This window comes from Aedes albopictus, chromosome 2, assembly GCF_035046485.1.
Source record: "Aedes albopictus strain Foshan chromosome 2, AalbF5, whole genome shotgun sequence".
NCBI lineage: Eukaryota > Metazoa > Arthropoda > Insecta > Diptera > Culicidae > Aedes > Aedes albopictus.
This window is the reverse complement of record NC_085137.1, coordinates 304,044,509-304,067,774: the sequence shown is the minus strand read 5'-3', so window position 1 is coordinate 304,067,774 and position 23,266 is coordinate 304,044,509. Positions and strand designations below refer to the sequence as shown.

At 38.7% G+C, this 23,266-nt stretch overlaps 1 protein-coding gene across 1 annotated transcript in view; it reads right to left on the bottom strand.

The window, feature by feature from the left end:
• The window catches only part of LOC109423857 (uncharacterized), a 36,991-nt gene that overhangs the window by 10,394 nt on the left and 3,331 nt on the right, over window positions 1-23,266 (bottom strand). The window contains exons 4-7 of the mRNA XM_019698893.3: window positions 14,859-15,152; window positions 14,468-14,801; window positions 14,172-14,415; window positions 13,924-14,113 (exon numbers count right to left, since the gene is read on the bottom strand). Of these exons, the coding sequence (XP_019554438.3) occupies window positions 13,924-14,113; window positions 14,172-14,415; window positions 14,468-14,801; window positions 14,859-15,152 (1,062 nt within the window). The remainder of the gene's footprint in view (window positions 1-13,923; window positions 14,114-14,171; window positions 14,416-14,467; window positions 14,802-14,858; window positions 15,153-23,266) is intronic.

The following is a 23,266-nucleotide window of genomic DNA, read 5'->3' as shown; positions in this document are numbered from 1 at the left end:
ATGGCCCAATTATTAAAACAATTTACATCAGGTAAATAAAAGACTAAACAGTTGGAAAAATTACACAAAACTGTTATTGCTCAACAGCACAATTGTGCTGGTTCGTCACGAAAGGGATATGATTCTTGGATATAGAGTATCATAAAACAGAAAATTATCATATTTTGTTTCATGCATACAGGGAATAGTCAAAATGATCTGGACAGGCAAAATTTTTACTTTTCAAGAAATGGTCAACTAGTGTGCTTCAAAAGATATAACAGACCAAAGTTGGCTATCGGATCTTTCTCAAATTTGGACCATTGATAGACAACTAGTTGACCAACTTACAATAAAAATTTGATGATTTGCATCAATTTTTCGAAAAGTTACAGCTAGTTGACCATTTTTTGAAAAGTGAAAATTTTACCTGTCCCGATCATTTTGTCTATCCCTGTACATGTATAAACACCAAGCTGCAAACAATATTAAGAGAAAACTGGTACAATCCGAATTGGAAGTCAATTAAGATAACACAACACGTAATCAACAATAAATACATACTACGCCACAATGCTCGGATTACGGCTGCCGTTCTCCATCCTCCGTACTACGTATGTCCAATGCTCGCTAGGCAACATGCTCTGCCAACCGAGCTGCCAACCGCATCCTTTTTGTTTTGATCACCTTCTGAATACTGGGTTCTCCGTATGTGCAAACCGGCAATAATGGTCGTCCTTAACACGCGTCGCTCGCAAGCTCAAGGTGCTTGCAGGTAGTCCTCGAGTATAGTCTATGTCTCGTATCCGTAAGGCACCCTACACACTAGTCAAACCGTTTGACCAACATTGCCACCGCCCCCATGTTGGTCGAACCAGCGAATGTTTCTGCAACCGTATGACGAACTGCCAAATCGTGTTGCACCAACATGTCACTTTGGTTGCACCAACATACTTCCCCATATGAAATCGCACTATGTTTGTGCAACAACACCACACACGGGACGATCGGTTCGTCAAACATTGGCTCCGCCCACCGTCGGTTTGAGTAAAATCGAACTGGTTTGATTTTTGCTGACCAAACCGTCAACCGTCAAATCGGTTCGACGAACTGCCAAATCGGTTTGTCCAACAGCACACGGTCAAACTTAGCACCAACTTCAACACCAACCTGGGGGCGGAGTCAATGTTGGTCAATCCGTTTGACTGGTGTGTAGGGTGCCTAAGGCACCCTACACACTACTCAAACCGTTTGACCAACATTGCCACCGCCCCCAGGTTGGTCGAACCAGCGAATGTTTCTGCAACCGCATGACGAACTGCCAAATCGTGTTGCACCAACATGTCACTTTGGTTGCACCAACATCATCCCCCATTTGAAATCGCACTGTGTTTGTGCAACAACACTACACACGGTACGATTGGTTCGTCAAACATTGGCTCCGCCCACCGTTGGTTTGAGTAAAATCAAACTGGTTTGATTTTTGCCGACCAAACCGTCAACCGTCAAATCGGTTTGACGAACTGCCAAATTGGTTCGTCAAGCAGCATCACACATGGACAAACACAGCACCAACTCAACCACCAACCTGGGGGCGGAGTCAATGTTGGTCAAACCGTTTGAGTAGTGTGTAGGGTGCCTAATGGACTACCGATCTCGTTAGCGTTTTGTAAATACATGGTTTGCGTGGTTTTGATCTTTTTTTACCGTAGTCCGGAGCCTATAGTAGGCACGACTTCCACTGATAACACCGTTCAACACTAAATTTTGTTATGGGATAAGAAAAAAAGAACAGGGGTTTAGGACCCTAGAAATGCCATAGTGAAAGAATTTTTGAAAAATATTGGACCGGGCCTTCACAGTTCAAAACCGAAGTTTGTATGGAGAACTTGGGGTGTTCAACTGAAGTTGGTTCGATAACACTAGTTTACAGCATTTTTGAACTCGGTAAGCTGATGATCATTTTTGGTGTAGAATCATGCCCTGAGTTCGAAAACGCGAAAGAAAAAAATTACAGTAGAGCGGAAATTTTTTCGACTTTCCATACAAGGTTGATGATTTGAAATCGATTTTTGTTCTATTTTTAAGCAAAGTCGCTCACTTCAAACATCTCATTCTCCGTAATCAATGCTCCGATTGAGCTGAAATTTTTACTGTAACTCGCCTACATATGATATGTCAAATAAACGTCGAGAAAGAATTTTTAAGTTGTTTTTTTCTTATTGAAAAAAATACTTTTCTTCAAAATTTTTTGGGAATTTTGCTAAAATTTAAGAAGATCGTCCCTAAAACGCGCCAATATCTTGAATTTCATCAATCTGACCAGTGGCGTAGCAAGGGGGGGTGCGGAGGTGCGGTCCGCACCGGGCCCCCGAATTCAAGGGGCCTCCAAATCAGTGAAGGTTTCTTACACTAGTTTGAATAAAGTTTTTTAAATAGCGAAAGTTTGCTACAATTATAAGTTCAATATTTGCAGATCTGCTGAAGGGTTTGTAGGGGCCCCTTCGTGAGATTTTGAAATCGGCACACACATGACTTATTTGAAGTCCTTTTTTTCGATGATTGCTCTTTGTACCTTCAGGGGTCCCAAAATACAAGAAAAAATGTGCTAGAAATCAAAATATAATTTTACGAAATTCAGTACCGATATGGAAGTAAAATTCATGAGCATAATGAAAATATCCCTGATACTTATCCCAACCACAGGACCAAACATAGCTGTTTACTTAGCTTAGGATAGCAGTTGAAATTCAGAGGTCTTATTTATTAAAGTTAAGATCTGAACATATGTCACATCAAAACTGTAATAACAAAAGTTTGTAGATAAGTTTTACTCTCGTATAAAAATGCAATCAACTTATTCCAACTATTTCATCAAGTATTTCTTTCTACATATTACTTGAAGGGTTTCTGCGGGAATTCCTTCAGTTAAGGTCCTTGTCTCTGGGGATATCTTTTACAATTTATCAGGAGTTACATCAGGAGTTCTACATAAAAACCCCTAAGATTAACTTCAGAACTTTTTTCAGGGATTACTCCAGAAATTCCTCTAAGCATTGATTTAGGAAAGCTTACAATGATGCATTCCTTCAGGAACTTCTCCAAGCATTTCTACAGGAACATCTCAAGAAATCCTTCAGGAATTCCTTCAAGGATTTTTTCAGGAATTTCTTCAAACATTCGTTCAGGAATACCTCTTCGAATTCCTTCATAAAATCCTACAAGGATTATGTCATGAAGTCCTTCAAGGAATCCCTCAGATGAGCCTTAAGAAATAATCCTTTAGGAGTTCCTCATGGAAAATATTTTTCATGAATTTCGGAGATCACGCTTGGAGCCATACCTGAATGAATCCTTGGAAGATTTTCTAAAGAAATTGTGGAGGTATTCCCGAAGGAATTCTTGTAGAAATGTTTGCATGAATTTTTGGAGGAACTTCTAATAGAATCTTTGTCTTGAGGAATTCCAAAACGTATTCGGAAAGAATCATTGGGTTGATTTTGCAGGTATCTTTGATGACATTCTTGAAGGATTACTACAGTACAAGGAGTAGCTTGAGGATTTAGGTAAAGAATTCCTGAAGAAATTTTGAAGACAAAGAGATTTTTGGAAGAACTAATGATGACATGACTATTATTTCTCAAAGAAATCAATGGCGGAAACCTCAATGAATTCCTCTCAAATTCTTTGGAGCAAATCGAAAAATAAAAGAGATCCTGTATATTTGGAGGAAATTCTGTATAAATCCTTTGGGGATGAATGTGTTCATGTAGGATTATCTGAAGGAAAACTTTAAAAAAATCCTTGAACGAATCTTTGTATTGTAGCTTGAAAAAAAAATCCTTGAAGAAAAAGATTAAATCTTCACTGAACTTCCATAAAAGATTATTGAACGAATTGTAAAAAAAGGACTTGAAAAATTCGCATAAGGAATCTTTGGTCGATTTTCTACAGCAATTTTTGGAGGAATTCTTACGTAATCCCTGCAGGTTGAACTAAAGAAATGCTTGAACAAATTCTTAAGAAATCCTTTGAAGGACTTCAAGAAAAACCATTTGAGGCATTGCAAAAAGAAATTCTTGGAGAAATTTCTTAAAAAAAGAATTCCTAACGGATTCTTCTCCAAAACTGCTGAAGTGATTATGTGAGGTAGCCCCAAAAGAATCATTTGTGGAATTCTTAAAAAACTTTTTATAGAATTCATGGGAATACATTTATTTGAAGAAATTGCTTCAGAAACGCAAGGAGGAGTTTGTAGCAACTTTCAAAAGAAATCATAAAGAAATTTGTAAAGAAGTCCTTGAAGTAATTCCTAGATAAATCGTAAAATATATTCAAGAAAAAGTTCTTCGAGTTCCTCACTTGGAACAAATGCATCATGAAATCGTAAGAATCATTTTTAAAAGTTTTGTGAAGGGAATCTGGACGAAACTGGTGTTCCTGATGGAAACCTTGTAAGAATACCTGAAGAATTCATTGAAAGAATCACAGTAGAATTTTCTGGAGGAATTTCTGTGAGAATTCTGGAAGGATTTTTTTATTACAGTTTCTGATGCATTTCTTCGGAAATTTCTTTTGGATTTTTTTTTTCACCAATTACTTTGAAAATCCGTGCAGCAATTCGTTATATTAATCTCTTCAGCAAATACTCTAAAAATTTTCTTCGGAAATTTATTTGGGAATTCCCTAAGGATTTTTTTCTGATTTCATTCTGCATTATTTCTATAAAATTTCTGTGGCTATTATTTTGGAAACTGTTTCAGCTGTTGTGTCGAAAATTGAGTGCGCTATCCCTTTGGTAAAAATTCTCAAGCTTTTTTAGGATCTCTGTTAGAAGTATCATTGAAAATTTCTGCGGCAAATCTATTGAGAAATTGTTAAGCAATTCCTTTGAAAACTTCTTTAATGAACTCTCGGCAATGCTTCAGCAATGACTTTACGAACTTCAGATTCTTATTTCTTCGGAAATTCCTTTAAAAATTGTGTTTGCAACCTTTTGCTGTTTTTTTTTACTATTTATTTGAAAAATTATCTGATAATTATTTTGGGAATAACTTTAACACTCTTTTGGAAACTTCTTCGCCAATTCATATGGAAATTGATTGATTAATTCATTGGCGTTTTTTTCGGCAATTCCTTTGGAATTTGTTTTGGTAGTTCTTTTGATAATTTTTCCGCAATTATATTCGAAATTGATTTTAGTTATGTTTTTTGAAGTTTCAATATTCTTTGGGCAATCGCTTTGGAAATTTATCAGGAAACTCCTGCGGGATTTCAGCAATTTCAATGAAAGTTTCACCGGCAGTCCCTTTGCTAATATGCCTGAAATTTAAGTTTGTTTTTATTTCAATAGTTTCTTTAGAAATTCATTCGACAGGTACTTTGAAAATTCCTTAGTCAATTCGTTTGACTGACTCCGGTAATTCCTCAAAAAATTCCTTTGGTAATTCCTCTGGATTTTTTTGTTTCATAATTCTTTACGGAATTACGTCTGTTATGCAGCTGGTTTTGCAGTTCTATGAGATACACTCTTGCGAATTAAAAAAAATCCAAGAATTTAAAACGGAACGCTCGAAGAAAATCGCATGGAATTACCTAAGGAATTTCAAAAAAAAAAAATAACCAGAGAAGTTTACAAACAATTTTCTAAGAAAATCACAAAGCAATTTCTAAAAATGTTTTTTTAAAATTTTATTCCTTGAAAAAAAATCTATTTTTTTTTTAATTTCTAATGAGGAGTTCTTGAATCCTTGAAAAAATTATTGGAGAAATTTCTTAAAAATCTTCGAAAAAATCTTGCTGAAGTAATTACATAAATACATGAAGAAATCCTTGCATGAAAGAATGTCCGAAAGATATGTTGTGAAAAAATAATTTGTGAAATACTTGAGGACATCAGTTTAACCCTTCAGGACGCGCGTCGTTGTAAAAAGTACAACAATGCCAAAAAAAAAACCTCGCTCGTCGTATACAGTGCAAGCACAGTGTATTTTTAGGCTCGAACAGGCGCGCGTCCTGAACGTTTAAGTAAGAATGAATGAAATCAATTGAGGAAATTCTAAGAGAATATTTTAATAAATTTTGAACGAATCTTTGGAGAAATCGTAAAAGCATTTATTGGATGAACTACTAAAGACATCTTTAGAAAAATTCCCGAAGAAAGTTTGGGAGGGATTTCTAAACGCCTCTTGGAAGAAATTTCTATAAAATTTTGAATAAAACCTTGGAAGAATTCCTAAAGCGAGTCCTGGAGAAGTCCCAAGAGTAATCCTCGGTAGAATTCTTGAAGGAATTGTTAAATTAATTAAACAAGGAAAGCTTTATCCGATTGATGAAACCCTTGCAGTAGTTTCTAACAAGATCCTTGAAGGAATTCTGAAAGAATTTTTTGATAATTTTCGAAAGTTTTGTTTTTGAGAAATATTTAAGAAATCCTTGGAAAAATTCCTGTAGGAATTCTAAAAGCGATTCCTGAAGAATTCCCTATGGATATCCTCTATGAAATCTTAATCTTGCATGATTCACTTAAAAGATGCTTCTAGGCATTCTTAAAGAATTCCTGAAGAAAGTAGCAGTCTAAGGAATCTTAGGAGGAATCCTTGGAGTACATGAGATTTTTTTTTTATTTGATAAGATAGGGCATCCGTTCCTTTACTATTTAGGCATATACGCTCCAATTTTCATCCGTCTCAAATCAAAGGAATGAAGCGCTTTTTGTCTTGTTTCTTTTTTTTTGTATTTTTGCTAGAAGTGAGCACGAATGATAACAAAAATTACGTAATCATCGGTTCCGTAATCGCTTTGTTTTCCAATAGAATTCATTTCCGATTGTAGGATTATTAAGGGCATGTTGACCCTACCAGGAATTCTCAGAGATTTTTTTAAACGATTTTTTCGGAGGAATTTCTAGCGGAATCATTAATAACCTGGTAAAAGAAGGTCTCGAAAAAATTTTGAAAAATCACTATAGATTTTTTTAAATATTGCCCAGAGAAATGTTAGCAAAAATTCCTGTAGGAATCCTTGGAAAATGTCCTTGAGTTGATGAAGATTAAAGAATTCGTTGGAGGAAATCCTGAAGAATTTTTCGAAAGGATCTCTGCAAAACTCCTACGAAGTTCCTCTGAGAATATTCTTAGAGGAACTTCTGTAGGAATCCTTGGAGATTAAAAAAAATATTCAACGGATTCTTTGGGACTTGAAGAACCCTTGCAGATTTTTATCGAAACAAGCGTTCTTTAAGGAATCATTGGAGGAATTTCTGAAGAAATCCTTGGAATCCTTGTGAGCATAACGTGATTGTATTGCGTTTCAATTTCTTTGTGTTCCCGGTTAAATTAATTAAACAGTTTTAATTTCGGCGGGTGGAATGACACTTCAATCGATAAAATGACAGGTCACCCCGAACAAAAAAAAATCCCCATACAAACTTTAAATGGATTTTAAAAATAGTTCTCGGGCACCAAAAAAGATGAAATTTTGGATTTCGACTATTTTTTAGACGGAGATTCCGATTATGAAATAATCGGGATACCCCTACAGAAACCGATTCTGATTTTATTTTTTTTCGGAAAAATCTTTGGAGAATTTTTTGTAGTATTTTTTTCTGGAATCTTCTGAATTAATCCTCAGAGATATTATTGATGGAAATCCTGGTGGACTTCCTGAACAAATGTTTCGAGAAATACTCGATGAAGCCTTTGCAAGAATCTTTTGAAGTACTTAGAAGTATTTTTGAAAACATCCTCGGAGACAACACTGTAAGAACTCCTGAAGGAGTGCTTATAGAAATACTGAATGACATCCTTGCATTAACGTCTTGAAAGATTCTTGAAGACAAATTGCTCTTCAAGAAAGATTTTTTTTTAAAGAAAACGGTAAAGCAATCTTTGAAGGAATTCCTTAAAGATTACTTGATACAATTCCCAAATAATTTGTTCAAAAAAATTCGACACAATTCTTACAAAAAATCTTACGTTCATTGATGGATTTCATTGGTTTTTTTCATCGTTTTGTACAAAATACAACAGTGCGATCAGTAATTTTCATGGGGGCCCACGAATTTTGCTCCGCACCGGGCCCCCAAATTCCTAGCTACGCCACTGAATCTGACGCAAAACCTGCATTCAGATGATCGAATGGTATTGTATTCAGCTCTTTATTTATGGAAAAAGATTTAAAACTGGTTGAACAAAACGCAATATATTTGAATTCTAGTAAATTACATATTTTGAAAAGTTACAAAACTCGATATTGAGCTAGAACTCAAAAACTGTTCTACTTTAAAATTTTTGAAGGTCGGTTTCGAAATCAGCACTAAATTGTGCTTCAAAAATTTTGGTCGTTGACAGAAGTTCACGACTTTCGTTTTATTTTGTAAACTTGTGTAATTAATAATGGTGATCGCTCTCTCTGAAGTACTCATACACCAAACGGTCGCCTTTCTTATGAATGGGATAGATTACCTCTTCTTCCCACTCCTTCGGTAGTTATTAAATTTCCCAGACCCTGATTATCAGCATTATCTGAGTCCATTTTGGTGAGTTCAGCTGCGATAGCGATACCATCATTTGTTGGTTTTAAGCTGGTTAATGGTATCCTTAACTTCTTCTCCCACCTTTCAATCATCTCACGTCCGTCCGTCAAGAGGCATCCGTTTTTGTGAGCCGCTCCTCCTGGAGATCAGACGCTCAGGTATGCAGAAGCAACCCCCTTTTCCTATCAGCCTGACCAAAGTTACCACTGGGGTTGGCTATCCGATGTTACTTACCCAAGTTACATTTTGATAACCAACAAGTCTTGTAGAGATTTTGAGAACCGTCATAAAACCTTATATATTATATTTTGATTTTATGATGGTTCCAAGAATCTCTTGTAGTCTATTAAGCATTAGCATTAAGCAAATCGCACAAATTTGTTAATGGTACAGTCCCAGACCGCTGTTACGAGGGTTGTTTCCTTCCCGTCCGAACAAAAGCACAAAGATATGAGACTAATCCCTGACTCTTAGACAAGACTGGCGCAATCCTCCAATGGTCGAGAACTGTTCTGGCCACGTCCTTCCGATTGCTGAGGGATGGGCAAGGATGGGACACCTAGAAAGGAGTAGACAGCTCTACGATCTTTCAGGCCTAGGTGTCACGGGAATTTGGGTGTTGTTAGTGGAAGGGTAAACTCCAAAGGATACGTTTGGTCAACGTTCAGGCACACCATTAGAAGGCCGGCTCCAGAGGCACGTTATCCTCCATTTGGAACATTTGTGCCATCAAGTTGTCTGTCCAATTCATCCGTGTTTCTTCAGCATCTTAATGGCATTTGACTGAAATACTAGACTCTTCGGTTGGAAATCTGAAATATAAAATAATGTTACCATCGTACGTCTAATAAGCTACATATTAGTGATACGCTCACCAAAGTTACATTTTTTGTTTACAATATCATTTGTATCATTCGATAACTTTACCCGAATCCTGCTGAAATAAAATGTTAATTAGCAGTGACTTTAAAACAAAAAATAAAAACAAAATAAACATATTGAGTTCGATGTTTCCAGAGGTACGACGTCATCTGTTCCTAATTCCGATTTGAACCAACGTTCCCATCGATCTCAAAGGCCGACTACAGCGAACCTGCCCACAACACGACCTTCACCACCGGGATGCACGCCTGTTAGCCCCATGGGAGTTCCTAAACCCCTCGTCGCAGTCGAGCCCTTCCTGCCAGCGACCCGCAGCCATCCCGGTCCTGCGAACGAGTGTGGTGAGGGGGCTTTCCAACCCGTCCCCGCAGGCAAGTATTCGTGCATTGAGAACATTAGCATCCCGTTAATTTCTACCGATTCCAGCGACACGATTCACCGCAGCGACCGCGACGTTCTTGCCTCACTATCGGCAGCTCCATCAGCTATGCCAAGATCAGGTTTGTCACTGTACTACCAGAATGTTCGAGGGATGCGCACTAAAATCGCTCGTCTTCGTCTGCTGTTGACCAGTTGCGATTATGATGTGCTTGTGCTCGCCGAAACCTGGCTCCATGATGACATCTGTAGTGCAGAACTTGCTACCAATTACACGTTCTTCCGATGCGACCGCAGCACAGCAAGCAGCCAACATACACGAGGTGGTGGTGTTCTAATCAGGTTAGGTCGCCAATCGCTTTACATCGTTACTATTTATATCCCCCCTAAGTCAACCGTTGATCTGTACTCTGCCCATGCAAACGCAGTGCAGCATCTCGTAAATAGTGCATCGGCGAATGATATTGTTGTGTCGTTAGGTGATTTCAATCTTCCAAACATTGGCAGGGGGATGACGAGCTGAACGGGTTTATTCCCTCGAACGTTTCATCGGAGCAGGAACAGTCTCTCGTCGAATCCTTGTTCTCTATCGGTATGCGGCAAATCAACAGCATCGGAAACATCAATAGACGACTCCTCGATCTGGTCTTCGTTAGTCTGCTTGAGCTCCTGGATCTAGTTGAACCTCCCGTGCCTCTTTTACCCATTAACGATCACCACGCGCCCTTCGTTTTACTTCTTGACGTGAGCGAAACTGTTCCAGCCATGCTTGAAGAGGATATTGACAGTACCGGCTATGACTTCAACAGGTGTGATTTTGATCAATTGAAATCAGCTTTCAGGGAGGCTGATTGGAGCTTTCTCACGCAGTGCGGAACGATTGATGCATTATCTACCGCATTTTACGACAGGATATTCGAGATTTTCAACGGACACGTACCACGCAAACGACGACGTTCGCTTCATTCAGCTTTCAACAAACCTTGGTGGACTGCTGAGTTGCGGCATTTTCGTAACTTACTGAGGAAGGCTCGTAAACGATTCTTCCTCTCTAATGGCTAGTTTCCACCTGGTACGTACTGTGCAAAAAGATAGGACAAGTAATGATCAAGTAATGATTCCGCTTCAAAATTACTTGAGCTGTTCGCAGATGGTAAGTAAGGAAAAAAGTGTAACACTCGTAACACCTCCCGTGCGAATCAAATGGAGCTGTCACTTTTCCTTGCGGAAAAATAGTCCGCGCTATTATTCCGTAAGGAAAAGTAACGTTTCTCCCCATACTGGATCAGTTGTCAAAATTACTTGCGGAAAAAGGTGGAATTTTACTTGAGCGCTCTACTTGGCAACAAGAAACTAAGCTTAAATCGGAAGCCGATCGAATCGCTCTTGGAGAAGCTGAGTCAACGTACAAATCTCTTCTGCAATCTACCTACAACGGTTACATATCAGGGATTCAAGCCAGCGTCAAGCAGGATCCTAATCGTTTATGGGATTTCGTGAAATCACTGAAGTCCTCGGCTCGCGTCCCTTGCAACATTAGCTACAGCGGAAACCGGGCTAGTTGTAATGGTGAAGCCGCTAACTTCTTCGCCGAATTCTTCGAGAATGTTTTCTGCAAATCGTCTCCCGTACCTCGCCAAGACTGTTTTTCACATATACCTTCGTACAATATCAACTTTCCAGTTATCCAGTTTTTTCCGGAAGATGTGATTAGTGTTATTTGTACCCTTGACTCCAAGAAAGGATCCGGAACGGACGGCATACCACCACTGCTTCTAAAAAAGTGCACAGCTGAACTCGTAATCCCTATAACACTTCTCTTCAATCGATCGCTTAGTGAAAGGACATTCCCTTCCGTTTGGAAAATTGCAACCATCGTTCCCATTCACAAATCAGGAAATGTGAACCAAGTTGAGAACTATCGTGGTGTATCCATTTTGTGTTGCTTGAGCAAAGTTTTTGAAAAGCTGATGCATAATGTTCTCTACACTGTTGCCGGGCCTTTAATCTCTGAAAATCAACAGGGTTTCATGAAACGCCGCTCAACGTCAACTAACCTGATGTGCTACGTTCCTTCACTGATTAACGAAATGGAAGCTGGAAGACAAGTGGACGCAGTGTACGTCGACTTTGCAAAAGCATTCGATACGGTGCCTCATATTTTGATAATCGAAAAACTTAAACGCATCGGTTATCCTGACTGGCTTTCGGAATGGGTCTTCACGTATCTCACACGTCGTTCGGCGCACGTAGTTGTCAACTCTGCAAGGTCCCGTCAACTTAACATTACATCCGGAGTTCCTCAAGGCAGCGTGTTGGGTCCACTGTTATTTAACATATTTATAAACGATTTGTGCTTACTCCTTTCATCGTTCAAACTTTCGTTTTCCGACGACCTCAAATTCTATCGCGTAATATGTTCGCCGGTCGATTGCGACGCTTTGCAAGAGGACATCAATGCCTTATTGGTCTGGTGTAGCGACAATGGCATGCGTGTCAATTACGCAAAATGTAAAGTAATATCCTTCACTCGCGCAAACAATCCCGTTCGTCACCAGTACAGCATAGAATCTGCAAACCTGGAGCGTGTTACCTCTATCTGTGATTTGGGAGTTACTCTTGATGCTATGTTACGGTTCAATGAGCACGTGCGAATTACTACCGCTAAAGCCTTTTCAGTGCTAGGGCTAATCCGGCGTCATGCCTCTGAGTTCAAAGACATTTACGCCTTGAAAACACTCTATTGCAGTTTAGTGCGAAGCATCCTCGAGTATGCTGCCCCTGTCTGGTCTCCATATTACGCCACACCGGAACTATCCATTGAACGCGTGCAGAAAAAAATCATTCGTTTTGCGCTACGCTTACTCCCTTGGAATGACCCGAACAATCTCCCTGACTACTCAGATCGTTGTAAATTGATTAGCTTGGAACTGCTGTCGGTTAGGCGTGTAGAGTTGCAACGTCTTCTTGTCTTTGACATTCTAACCGGTACAATTGATTGTCCTACTCTTCTAGAACAAATTCCTTTTTACGTTCCTCCGCGGCAACTTCGACATGTCCCCATGTTCGTTGTCCCTTTCCACCACTCTAATTATGGTTATAATAATCCGATTGTTTCTTGTATTCGCGCATTCAATGTTGTTTCTGAAGAATTCGACTTCGATATGTCCAAAACTGTTTTTAAAAATCGAATAAGAAGAATTGTTTAGTTTTAAGTAATTGACTATAACAGTAACAAAATTAGCTCAAATTCGATGAACAACCAGACCACACTGATCCAAAGCCATGTAGTTTCACATATAGCAGATGAAATAAGTACATATATTTGATGATATTGTAGAGAAAATAAAAAAATTTGTTTTATCAGATGCGAAATTTAGCGACCTGTGCGATTTTTTGCGGTTTGAAAATTCTGGTTGTCTTCATCTTCAGGCGCCGCCCTGTAAAGGTTAGTGACCAAAATGGGAAATTTTTATTTAACTTTTCAGAAAACTAGCCTATTATAGATCATTGAACGTTGAAACATAGATTGGTTAATGTCAAATGGACGAAAATGAGGTTTGAAGTTGAAAAACACTTTCGCATTTTTTCCTGCCGCATACTGTAATAATAAAAAGTGCATCAAACTTTGATCTTGGAATATTTACAAATGGGATAAATATCAAGATCAAAATTTTATTCGGTAGATCTTACACCACAACGCATCTTTCAAGGGTGATCTGCCTACGTTACCTCTTGTAGTCTATTAGACTAAAGATGTCACTTGGGAAGGTTGCTAATTCCTATGTTGGTAGAGGTAGGAGTTCCTGGGATGATGTTTGTGATCTCATCTCAATAATGGGATTTGAACTACGCATTACCAAATTTTTACCGTGTCCCATTTCCAAACAAATATCATTTGCATATTTTCATATTCTATATCAAACAGTGGAGAAATAAGCATCTTCAAAAAATAGCGACTGGTATTACAAAATATCAGACGAAGACATTCATTGTATGTATGTGAAGATTGTTTATTTGTATGTTTTGTAAATAATATTAGCAACAATACATGCATTAAATAAATATATAATATCGACAACGATTCAGCTATCGAATGCCGTACTTCTGGTAGATATGTTGATAATATTTGGCGCCTATGACCTCACAATAACTGTATTGGTGAACCGTATCACCACTTGATTGAGAGCCATGTTCTTGTACGGTTTAGCAAAGTCTTCCAAACTGGTAACGGACGGAGCTAGCAAGCGATCGAACGGGAAACCCATACTGCGAGCATCCGGATAGAGGCGATCACGCAATCCGCAAAACGTGTGAGCATCATCACAAGGGACCGTTCTGGAAGGGGTTCAAATTGCAAATACTACGTTGCTCTGAGAGGTGACCAAGTACTTACTCGTCAAAATTGGGATTTACAACGTCATCATCATAGTTCGACACCATGACGAACAAATCGAATCGAGTTCCTTGGGGAGTTCCTTTCGGTATTAGCATGTGCGATGGCCAGCCACAGTTGCAGAACCTAAACGGTTCACTATCCGGTTGAATAGAAGCCGCTACATTACGGAAGGTTCGTTCGTAAGGAATAGTTAAATTCGATTGATCCGAACGACGAACAACGTTGTTCACTCCAGGGTTTACTGGAAAAGGAAAAAAAGTAGATTTCATTCTTCTTCGAATTCAACTACTCACAATTCACAGAGAACTTGTCCAACTCGAGCATCCAACGACGTTTCTGTTGGATGGGGATTGATTTTCCATTTTGATCGCCGGTTGGTCCCAGAAAGATACGAGCCGTGCCCCGCTTGGGAGTTCTACCCGTGTTGATAATCTTGATCTGATAACTAAAAGGAGCGTGCTGAATGTGGGTAAACGTTACGAACGCATTCCCATCCGGTCCAAAATCAAGACCAATTCCGAGGTCTACTTGTGATCGTTGCCAAAATGTTAGTAGGATGTTGTTTGTAGCACCAGGTCTATTCAACGAGATGTCGATTGAATTGACTTCAATGTTTGAATTGGATAGCTGTCGCCAAAAAAACATTTTATTTTAAATAACACTACCAATTTTCGTAACACAAACCTCTGTTGCAGTATACGGCTTGAATTTTCGCTTATGTCGCTCGAAGATGTCGTCCACGTGTTGATGCCAGCGGAAGAAAGCTGGATCACGCATCGATGTAGTGTTGTCAGCAATTACTCCAAAGCTTTCCAGGAACGAGTTATCCGGATCGTGAATGAACCCTATCATCATGTGCCCTTCGATGTGCAGTCGACCGTAGAAGTCCGCATTCGGGGATAACGATGAGTTTTCAACGATATTGGCCAGCACGTCGATTCCCTCTCTGTTGTCGAGAGAAATCCGTTGACCATTTGCCTTGAATATTTTGATCGAGAAGAATCAATTATGATTATTGTTGAAGTCTATCCCGAGGGAGTGTCTGGAAACAATAGTGGATAATTTCCCGATCAGAAAGGCATAACAAAATTATAACCGATTAAGTTATTTATTTCAAAGATTTTTCATAACAGTATGAGTTATAAAATTCGCCGGTTAGGTGTTAAAATAACAAAAATTATAACTAAAATTGCTCTAGTCATAACATAATTGTAACAGAACTTGATACATTTATAACAAGTTTATAACAAAATGAGATACAAAAAATCAATCAAATTATATCACATGTTGTTATAAAGCAGTTATAAATATATTGGGTAAAAAGCAAGTAGTGTAAAAATTAACTCATTTTTGGGGTATCAATTTTTAGAGTGAAATTTTATTTTTTGTAAAAAGTTACTGGCATCAAAAAACTTCTCCACATAGTATACATAAAACCCAGGGATTCGAACCTACGACGGCTAGAACCTAGAACAGGAGCTCGTCGTTTTTACCAGTGAGGCCATCACAGCACTTGAAGTGAGGGGCGATATATGCTGAAATGGTTCTTCATATTGGTAGCTCCTCTATAAATAGACTCGCTGATCCAACATACCGGAGAGGGAAAGTATGACGTCACCATACCCAGTTATGACGTCACCATGCACGTTACTACAGCCCATTTAGTCCCTCAGCTTTAATGTCGTGTGCGCTCGTTGTGCACTAGAGCGAGCGTTCACTACTTCGGAGCTGGAGCCCACATCGCTGTACCTACGAGAATGGACGTCACACGAAACTGTTTTTAATACAGTTGATAGCAATTATATCTTCGTGTTATTAACTAAGTTGAACAGATAGCTAATGACTTTCAAATAGTGAAAAGAGTGTAACTAAGCACTAGTTGCGCCAGCGTTTATTTAAATGTTTAAAACGTTTTCTGGCATGTTTTATTTCATTATTATTAATTAATGATATTCCTTCTGCAAAGTTGTTCAGTAGTATTATGGCGCTTAAGTGGTGAATGTTTCGGTAGGAATATCCACCGCGAACTCTTGCAGAAATATTCCCTTGGAGGAATTTATGAATGAATTTTTAAAAGGATAGAAAAAAGCATTTCCATAATAAATCATTGGTGTAATTGTCGATAAAATTTGTAAAGAAAACTTTTGATAAATACTTGAAGTAATTTGTTTTCGAACACAGAGCGTTCAGGAAATCCAAAGAGATATCAAAACACTTCGTTTCGCTGTTGAACTGAATATTTTATTAACTTTAACAAAACAACTACACTTCATTTGGTAGTACATAACTATTTCGATCGGCAGATATGCATACACATATTATATATGCGGAAAAAAGCTGCAGTTAATTGTAGTGATATTTACAACAGAGATTGAGTGACCACATACTAAGAAATTTCTAAGAAATTGGAATTGGATTGAAAATTTTAACTTTAAAACTAGAACTTATTTAATTACTGAGATCCTTCAGAATTTCTGATGGATTTTCCCTGATGGAAAATCCTTTAAGGAATTTTTGATGCATAGGCTGAAGTAATTTGCTAAGAATGTCTTAAAGAATCTTCCTTTTGGATTCTCTGAAGAAATTCTTAAGGGACGAAATGTATGTTGGATTTTAAACTTAAGTTAAACCTTGCGGGAAACCCCTATGACGAATGATCTGTATACTGTACTCAATTAGTAGTTTAAGGACAGACTTGTTACAATCCCAAAATGGCCGCCACAATGGCCGACTTTGGGACCTACTCACGATTTCGAGCGCACAAATCTCTTCGTAAACAAAATCAGCGCACCTGAACTTCTTATTTTAAACTTATTAAAAGTGAGCAAGAACAAAATAATAAAATGCACTGTTGTTTAATGCATGTTTCTTGAGAATTGTGCGTCTGAAGTTCTGATGCACAGTTGAAGCGGGATTTCAAGACGTTTGTCCTTTAGTTGAGAGCTCCGACAGATCAATGGTGACGTAATCTGGTCGGTAAAATATAATTGGTGAATTGGAATGTGTTTTCGTGCTCTATCATCAGAAATCATAGGAATGGTTTACTTGGGATCTCAACATGTATATGAACTAATCTTCCAACAAATTCATGGGGCAAAGTTCTTTGAAGAATTCAAAGAGGAGGTCATGGAAAATGTCATGGAGGAATTGTTGAAGAATTCCTTAGAAGATTACCCGGAAGAATACGTGGAGGAATTTCTTATGGAAACTCTCGGAGAGATCTCTGGAAGAACTTCTAGTGAGCTCCCTAGAAGACCTACAAGAGAAATACTTTTAATATCCCTAGAAATATTCCCTGAAAGTACTCCGTGGCCATCCATAATAAACATTCAACCTGTAAGACATGTACAAAATCCTGTAAACAAATGTAAACGCCGCAGTTCAATTACATATAACATTTTCCAATTGAGAGCCTTGGACTTCTCGACAACTTCGCTGGTGAATGATGATCCGAACTTCCTAGGACAGCAGAATAATGAGATTTATCATATCAAACAGCTCATAGTAGTGAAATTTTGCATACAATTTTACACCATTCGTGAATTTCAAGAACAACTTTGCTGAACATACGAACTGTGCAGGTGATCTGGATCATGATAAGAAACATTTAAAATTACCCAATATCATCACGTAATGGTGGAGTTGCTTACCTCATTTTCCACCTTTCAAAGTCATAAGCTTTCTGTACAAATTTGATGAAGACATGAGCTTTTTTGGTAGTTCATATAATAAAGGATATCAACAATTGTGTATTTTCTAAACACAATGGCGCCATACAGCGGTTAATTTACGCACTAAACACTACCAAAAAATATCGATTAGTTACGCATTCCATTTTAAAAATTATTACTGAGTTTGTTATAATGTTGATGTAAATCAACATATTCATTTATTGTAACTGACTTTGTTAGAACCTTGAAATAATACAAACTAGTTTTCGTACCGATTCCAACAAATATATCTAAATATAACAAACCTTGATATAGATATCAACCGTAGATATAATTATGTTATGTTTTTGTTATGCCTTTCTGATCGGGTTACTGCACGGAGATTTTTTTTGCAGATTTCCCTAATAGAAGTTCGAAGAAAATGAATTAAAATTCCTGTAAGTATCTCTGCAGGTTTTTAGGAGCTTTTCCAGGAAAAAATCCTGACTAATTTAAAAGGGTTAAATGTTTAAAGACATTCCGGGAAAGTTCCTTTGAATCATAACCTAGTTCCTGAATTCATGGTCATCTGCAGTATGTTTCGTAAATCTAAAAGAATCTAGAAATCTAGAATCTAGACGGGCTTGGTGGTCTAGTGGCTACCGCTTATGATTCGTATGCAGAAGGTCATAGGTTCAATCCCTGGCCCGTCCCTTTTATCCTACTTTGTATCTTTCTATCCACTTTGTCTCGCTCTCTCTTCTTTACATGTACAACTCATGTATATTCATATGTTCATAGCCTACACTGCAAATTTTGTTTACTGGTATTCAGCAAACTTTGCTGATTTTTTTTGTGCTGATTTCATTCAGCAATGCGCATTTACTGAATATCAGCAACTATTTTTCAACTTGCTGAACCTTCCAGCAATTTTGACAGTTGATCAGCAACGTTTTGCTGAATTTCAGCAAAAAATTTGCTGAAATTCAGCAATTTATTTTGCTGATTTTTTTGTGCTGGAAGCGTTTCAAAAAATTTGGTGTGTAGAACCAGAAACGAATTGAAAAAAGTCGTTTCCCTCCCTTCCAACTTTCACTTAAAGCACACTGTATATATAACGCCTACAAGTTATGCACCCAAAGCGTGCTGTGCCGCTTGACCTTATTCACCTTATTCACCACACAATCTATCACGAACACTATAAATAACCCCTATCCATGGATCGCATCATCGACCCAACGGTGACTCCCAGATCTCCTGTCTTTCCGACTAACAAATACTCCAGTCCGTGCTGGTTGTGGGGATGCAGAGGTGATCTCGGTCTTTAGTAGCAGCAACCAGCACACTCTAATATTCCTTTCCCTTCCCAACTGACTATAAGGACTTGGCCGGCGCCGTTATTGATCAAAAATGTATGAGCTGCTTAAATTGCACTTTGAGAATAAGTGGAGTGTCCCAGCCCTTATTCATTTGGATCTCAGTGCAATTGCTCAGATCAATCACGGAGGAGCAACCATTGACATGTATAGTCAGATTTGATCGTTTTTTTTATCGAAGAATCTAGAAATCTTTAAGAATTTCCTTTATAGTGGAGTTTTTCAGCCCGAGGCTGGTTCAAAAGTATTTGTTCAAGAATATTTGTTATTCTTAAACACCTGCAAAGATGTACGTCCTGTAGAAATTCCTGACAAATCCATAAAAAATTCTTGTGTACGTTAAAACAGAAACAAATTTTCTGATGAAATCCGGTAAAAATTTATCAAATATTTGGCGACATTAGTTTTCCCAAGCCGAAATATTTCGAAAAAGCCAATAAGACAAAAAAACCCGCAAAAAATTTGCCATCTTTTCAGGCGATAGGCCGAATTTTGTGGGATACTCCTCCTTTTTTGGGTTGTGAAAACTTGCGTCGTCCCTCCTGAATTTTTGTGAATGTTACCCATGCCTTAGGAAACAATCTGTTAAGAATTGTATAGCCATCAGGCAGCATCCATTTATTACGTAACGATAGAATTCGATTTTTTTGTATGAAAATCTTTTACCAGAGAACAATTCCTGACCAGAGTGCCGAACCAGAAGCGCTGTGACACTGCAAATCCCTGACTTCTGGTTTAAGCCATCAGGCGGTCAGGCGCACCAGGATTGGAGAGATAGTGCTATAGCACTGAAGTGCTGAAGAAGGAGGCGGCCAAGAAAGACATATCCTACAAAGCGCTAGTTCAAAGAGGTATTGGGCGAAAAAGTGCAGGTAAGAGCCCTAACGGCGGAGGCGGCTCTCCAGTGTTAAAACCTGAACGAGATGACCGACGCAGGAGGAGTCGCAGCCGCACTAAAACAGCAGTGCGAGGTAGATGCACCAAGTGCATCGATCCGCTTGCGAAAGGGCCCCTCAGGCACGCAGATCGCCACGATCAAGCTTCTCGTAGGGGAGGTGAGATGCTGGGCTCTACTCTACCTGGATTGAACGTGGGTGTCGCGAACGTAGGCGTCAGTACGGTAGGTACGGTGCAGGGTTCATCATTTATGTGATCGGGTTTAAACCCTAAAGCTCGGACTGGAGGTTCGACGATGGATACACGCTCAGTGACCATCTGGCGATTCGATATAGGGTGGAACGCGGAGGAGGATGGCCGACCTCGCGCTTATGAAGAGTAGCATCAATGATCTATCCAGCGATGATCTAGTCGGAACACTAAGCCGTGCATGTGACGCCGCAATGCCAAGGTGATTCCTACACAGAAATAGACGCAATCCGGCATACTGGTGGTGTTCAGAAATAGCAGAACTCCGCACATCCCAAGAACTAGAAGGAGGATGCAAAGAGCTCGCAGCGATGAGGGTCGAATGGAGCGAAGTAAGGCCTACAGGGCGTCCAAACTGCCACTGAACAAAAAGATTAAGGCGAGTAGGCGGGCGTGCTTGCAAAATCTCTGCCAGGCAGCCAACATGATCCTTCCGGGCGATGCCTATATAGTTTATGGCCAAAACGAAGGGCGCGTCAGCAACCTTACCCGTAACGTGGGTAGATCACCTTCTAATGGTGCGTTACGGCGTAAGATCTACCGTAACAAATTTTGATTTCGTAATTCTCCAGCTCGAATAATTTAAATGCAGGAAAATTACAAGACCAAAATTTGTTTTTACCCTTCTTACACCCATAAGAAGGGTATAAATACCGCTTGGAAAACCGACTTTCGATCCGAGGCCCGCAGGGCCGAGTCACATATACCAATCAACTCAGCTCGACGAATTGAGCAAATGTCTGTATGTGCGTGTGTGTGTATGTGTGTGTGTGTGTATGTATGTTACAAAAAAATGTCACTCACGGTTCTCAGCCGTCTGTTGACCGATTTGAGTTCTCTTGGAAGCAAATGAAAGCTACTACATCCTAGTAGAACGCTATTGAATTTTATTTTGATTGGACGTTCGGTTACCGAGATATCTTTCAAAGAGTGCTAGGGAGTAGTACAACTTAATTATTTTAGATATTTTTGACAAAGTGTATCACCATAAATTTCTCAGCCGTCTATCAACCGATTTGGGTTCTTAAGGCCCCAAACGAAAGCTACTACATCCTAATAGAACGCTATTGATTTTTTTTTTGATTGGACGTTCGGTTACCGCGATATCTTTCAAAGAGTGCTAGGGAGTAGTACAACTTAATTATTTTAGATATTTTTGACAAAGTGTATCACCATAAATTTCTCAGCCGTCTATCAACCGATTTAGGTTCTTAAGGCCCCAAACGAAAGCTACTACATCCTAGTAGAACGCTATTGATTTTTTTTTTTGATTGGACGTTCGGTTACCGAGATATCTTTCAAAGAGTGCTAGGGAGTAGTACAACTTAATTATTTTAGATATTTTTGACAAAGTGTATCACCATAAATTTCTCAGCCGTCTATCAACCGAATCGGGTTCTTAAGGCTCGAAACGAAAGCTACTGCACCCTAGAAGAACGCTTTTGAATTTCATTCCGATTGGACATTTTGTAACCGAGCTATCTTTCGGGGAGTACTTTGGAGTAATACAACTTAACTTTTTAAGAGGTCTTTGACAAAATGCTTCATAATAAATGAATCAGCCGTGTGTCAATCGATTTGAGTTCTCTCAGCATCAAATGAAAGCTACAGCATCCAAGTAGTATGCTATTAAATTTCATGCCGTTTGGACATTTTGTTTCTGAGATATCTTTCCACGAGTACTAAGGAGTAATGAAATTTACGCTTTTGAGAGATTTTTGATAAAATGTATCATAATACATTTCTCAGCCGTTTGTCAACAGATTTTTTATGATCATATTTGGTTACACAAGTTAGTTATACATGAAAATGCAATTGCATCAAATACATAAAAGCTACTATCTCTTTGTAATATTTGAGCTTAATAAACAGTAGCAAAAATATCACGGAATGTATGTAGGAAAAGCCTTTTTACCCTTCTTACACCCATAAGAAGGGTATAAATACCGCTTGGAAAACCGACTTTCGATCCGAGGCCCGCAGGGCCGAGTCACATATACCAATCAACTCAGCTCGACGAATTGAGCAAATGTCTGTATGTGCGTGTGTGTGTATGTGTGTGTGTGTGTGTGTATGTATGTTACAAAAAAATGTCACTCACGGTTCTCAGCCGTCTGTTGACCGATTTGAGTTCTCTTGGAAGCAAATGAAAGCTACTACATCCTAGTAGAACGCTATTGAATTTTATTTTGATTCGACGTTCGGTTACCGAGATATCTTTCAAAGAGTGCTAGGGAGTAGTACAACTTAATTATTTTAGATATTTTTGACAAAGTGTATCACCATAAATTTCTCAGCCGTCTATCAACCGATTTGGGTTCTTAAGGCCCCAAACGAAAGCTACTACATCCTAATAGAACGCTATTGAATTTTTTTTTTGATTGGACGTTCGGTTACCGCGATATCTTTCACTATCTCTTTGTAATATTTGAGCTTAATAAACTTATATGAGCTTAATAATATCATTGAATGTATGTAGGAAAAGCCTTTTTACCCTTCTTACACCCATAAGAAAGGGTATAAATATCGCTCGAAAAACCGGCTTTCGATCCGAGGTCCGGAGGGCCGAGTCTCATATACCAATGAACTCAGCTCGACGAACTGAGCAAATGTCTGTATGTGTGTGTGTGTGTGTGTGTATGTGTGTATGTGTGTATGTGTGTATGTGTGTGTGTATGTGCGTTACAAAAAAAAGTCACGCACGTTTCTCAGCCGTCTGTCAACCGATTTGAGTTCTCTTGGAAGCAAATGAAAGCTACTACATCCTAGTAGAACGCTATTGATTTTTTTTTCGATTGGACATTTGGTTACAGAGATATCTTTCGAAGAGTACTTCGGATTTATACAACTAAACCTTTTGAGATTTTTGACCAAAAGTATCATAATAAATATCTTAGCCGTCTGTCAACCGATTTCGGTT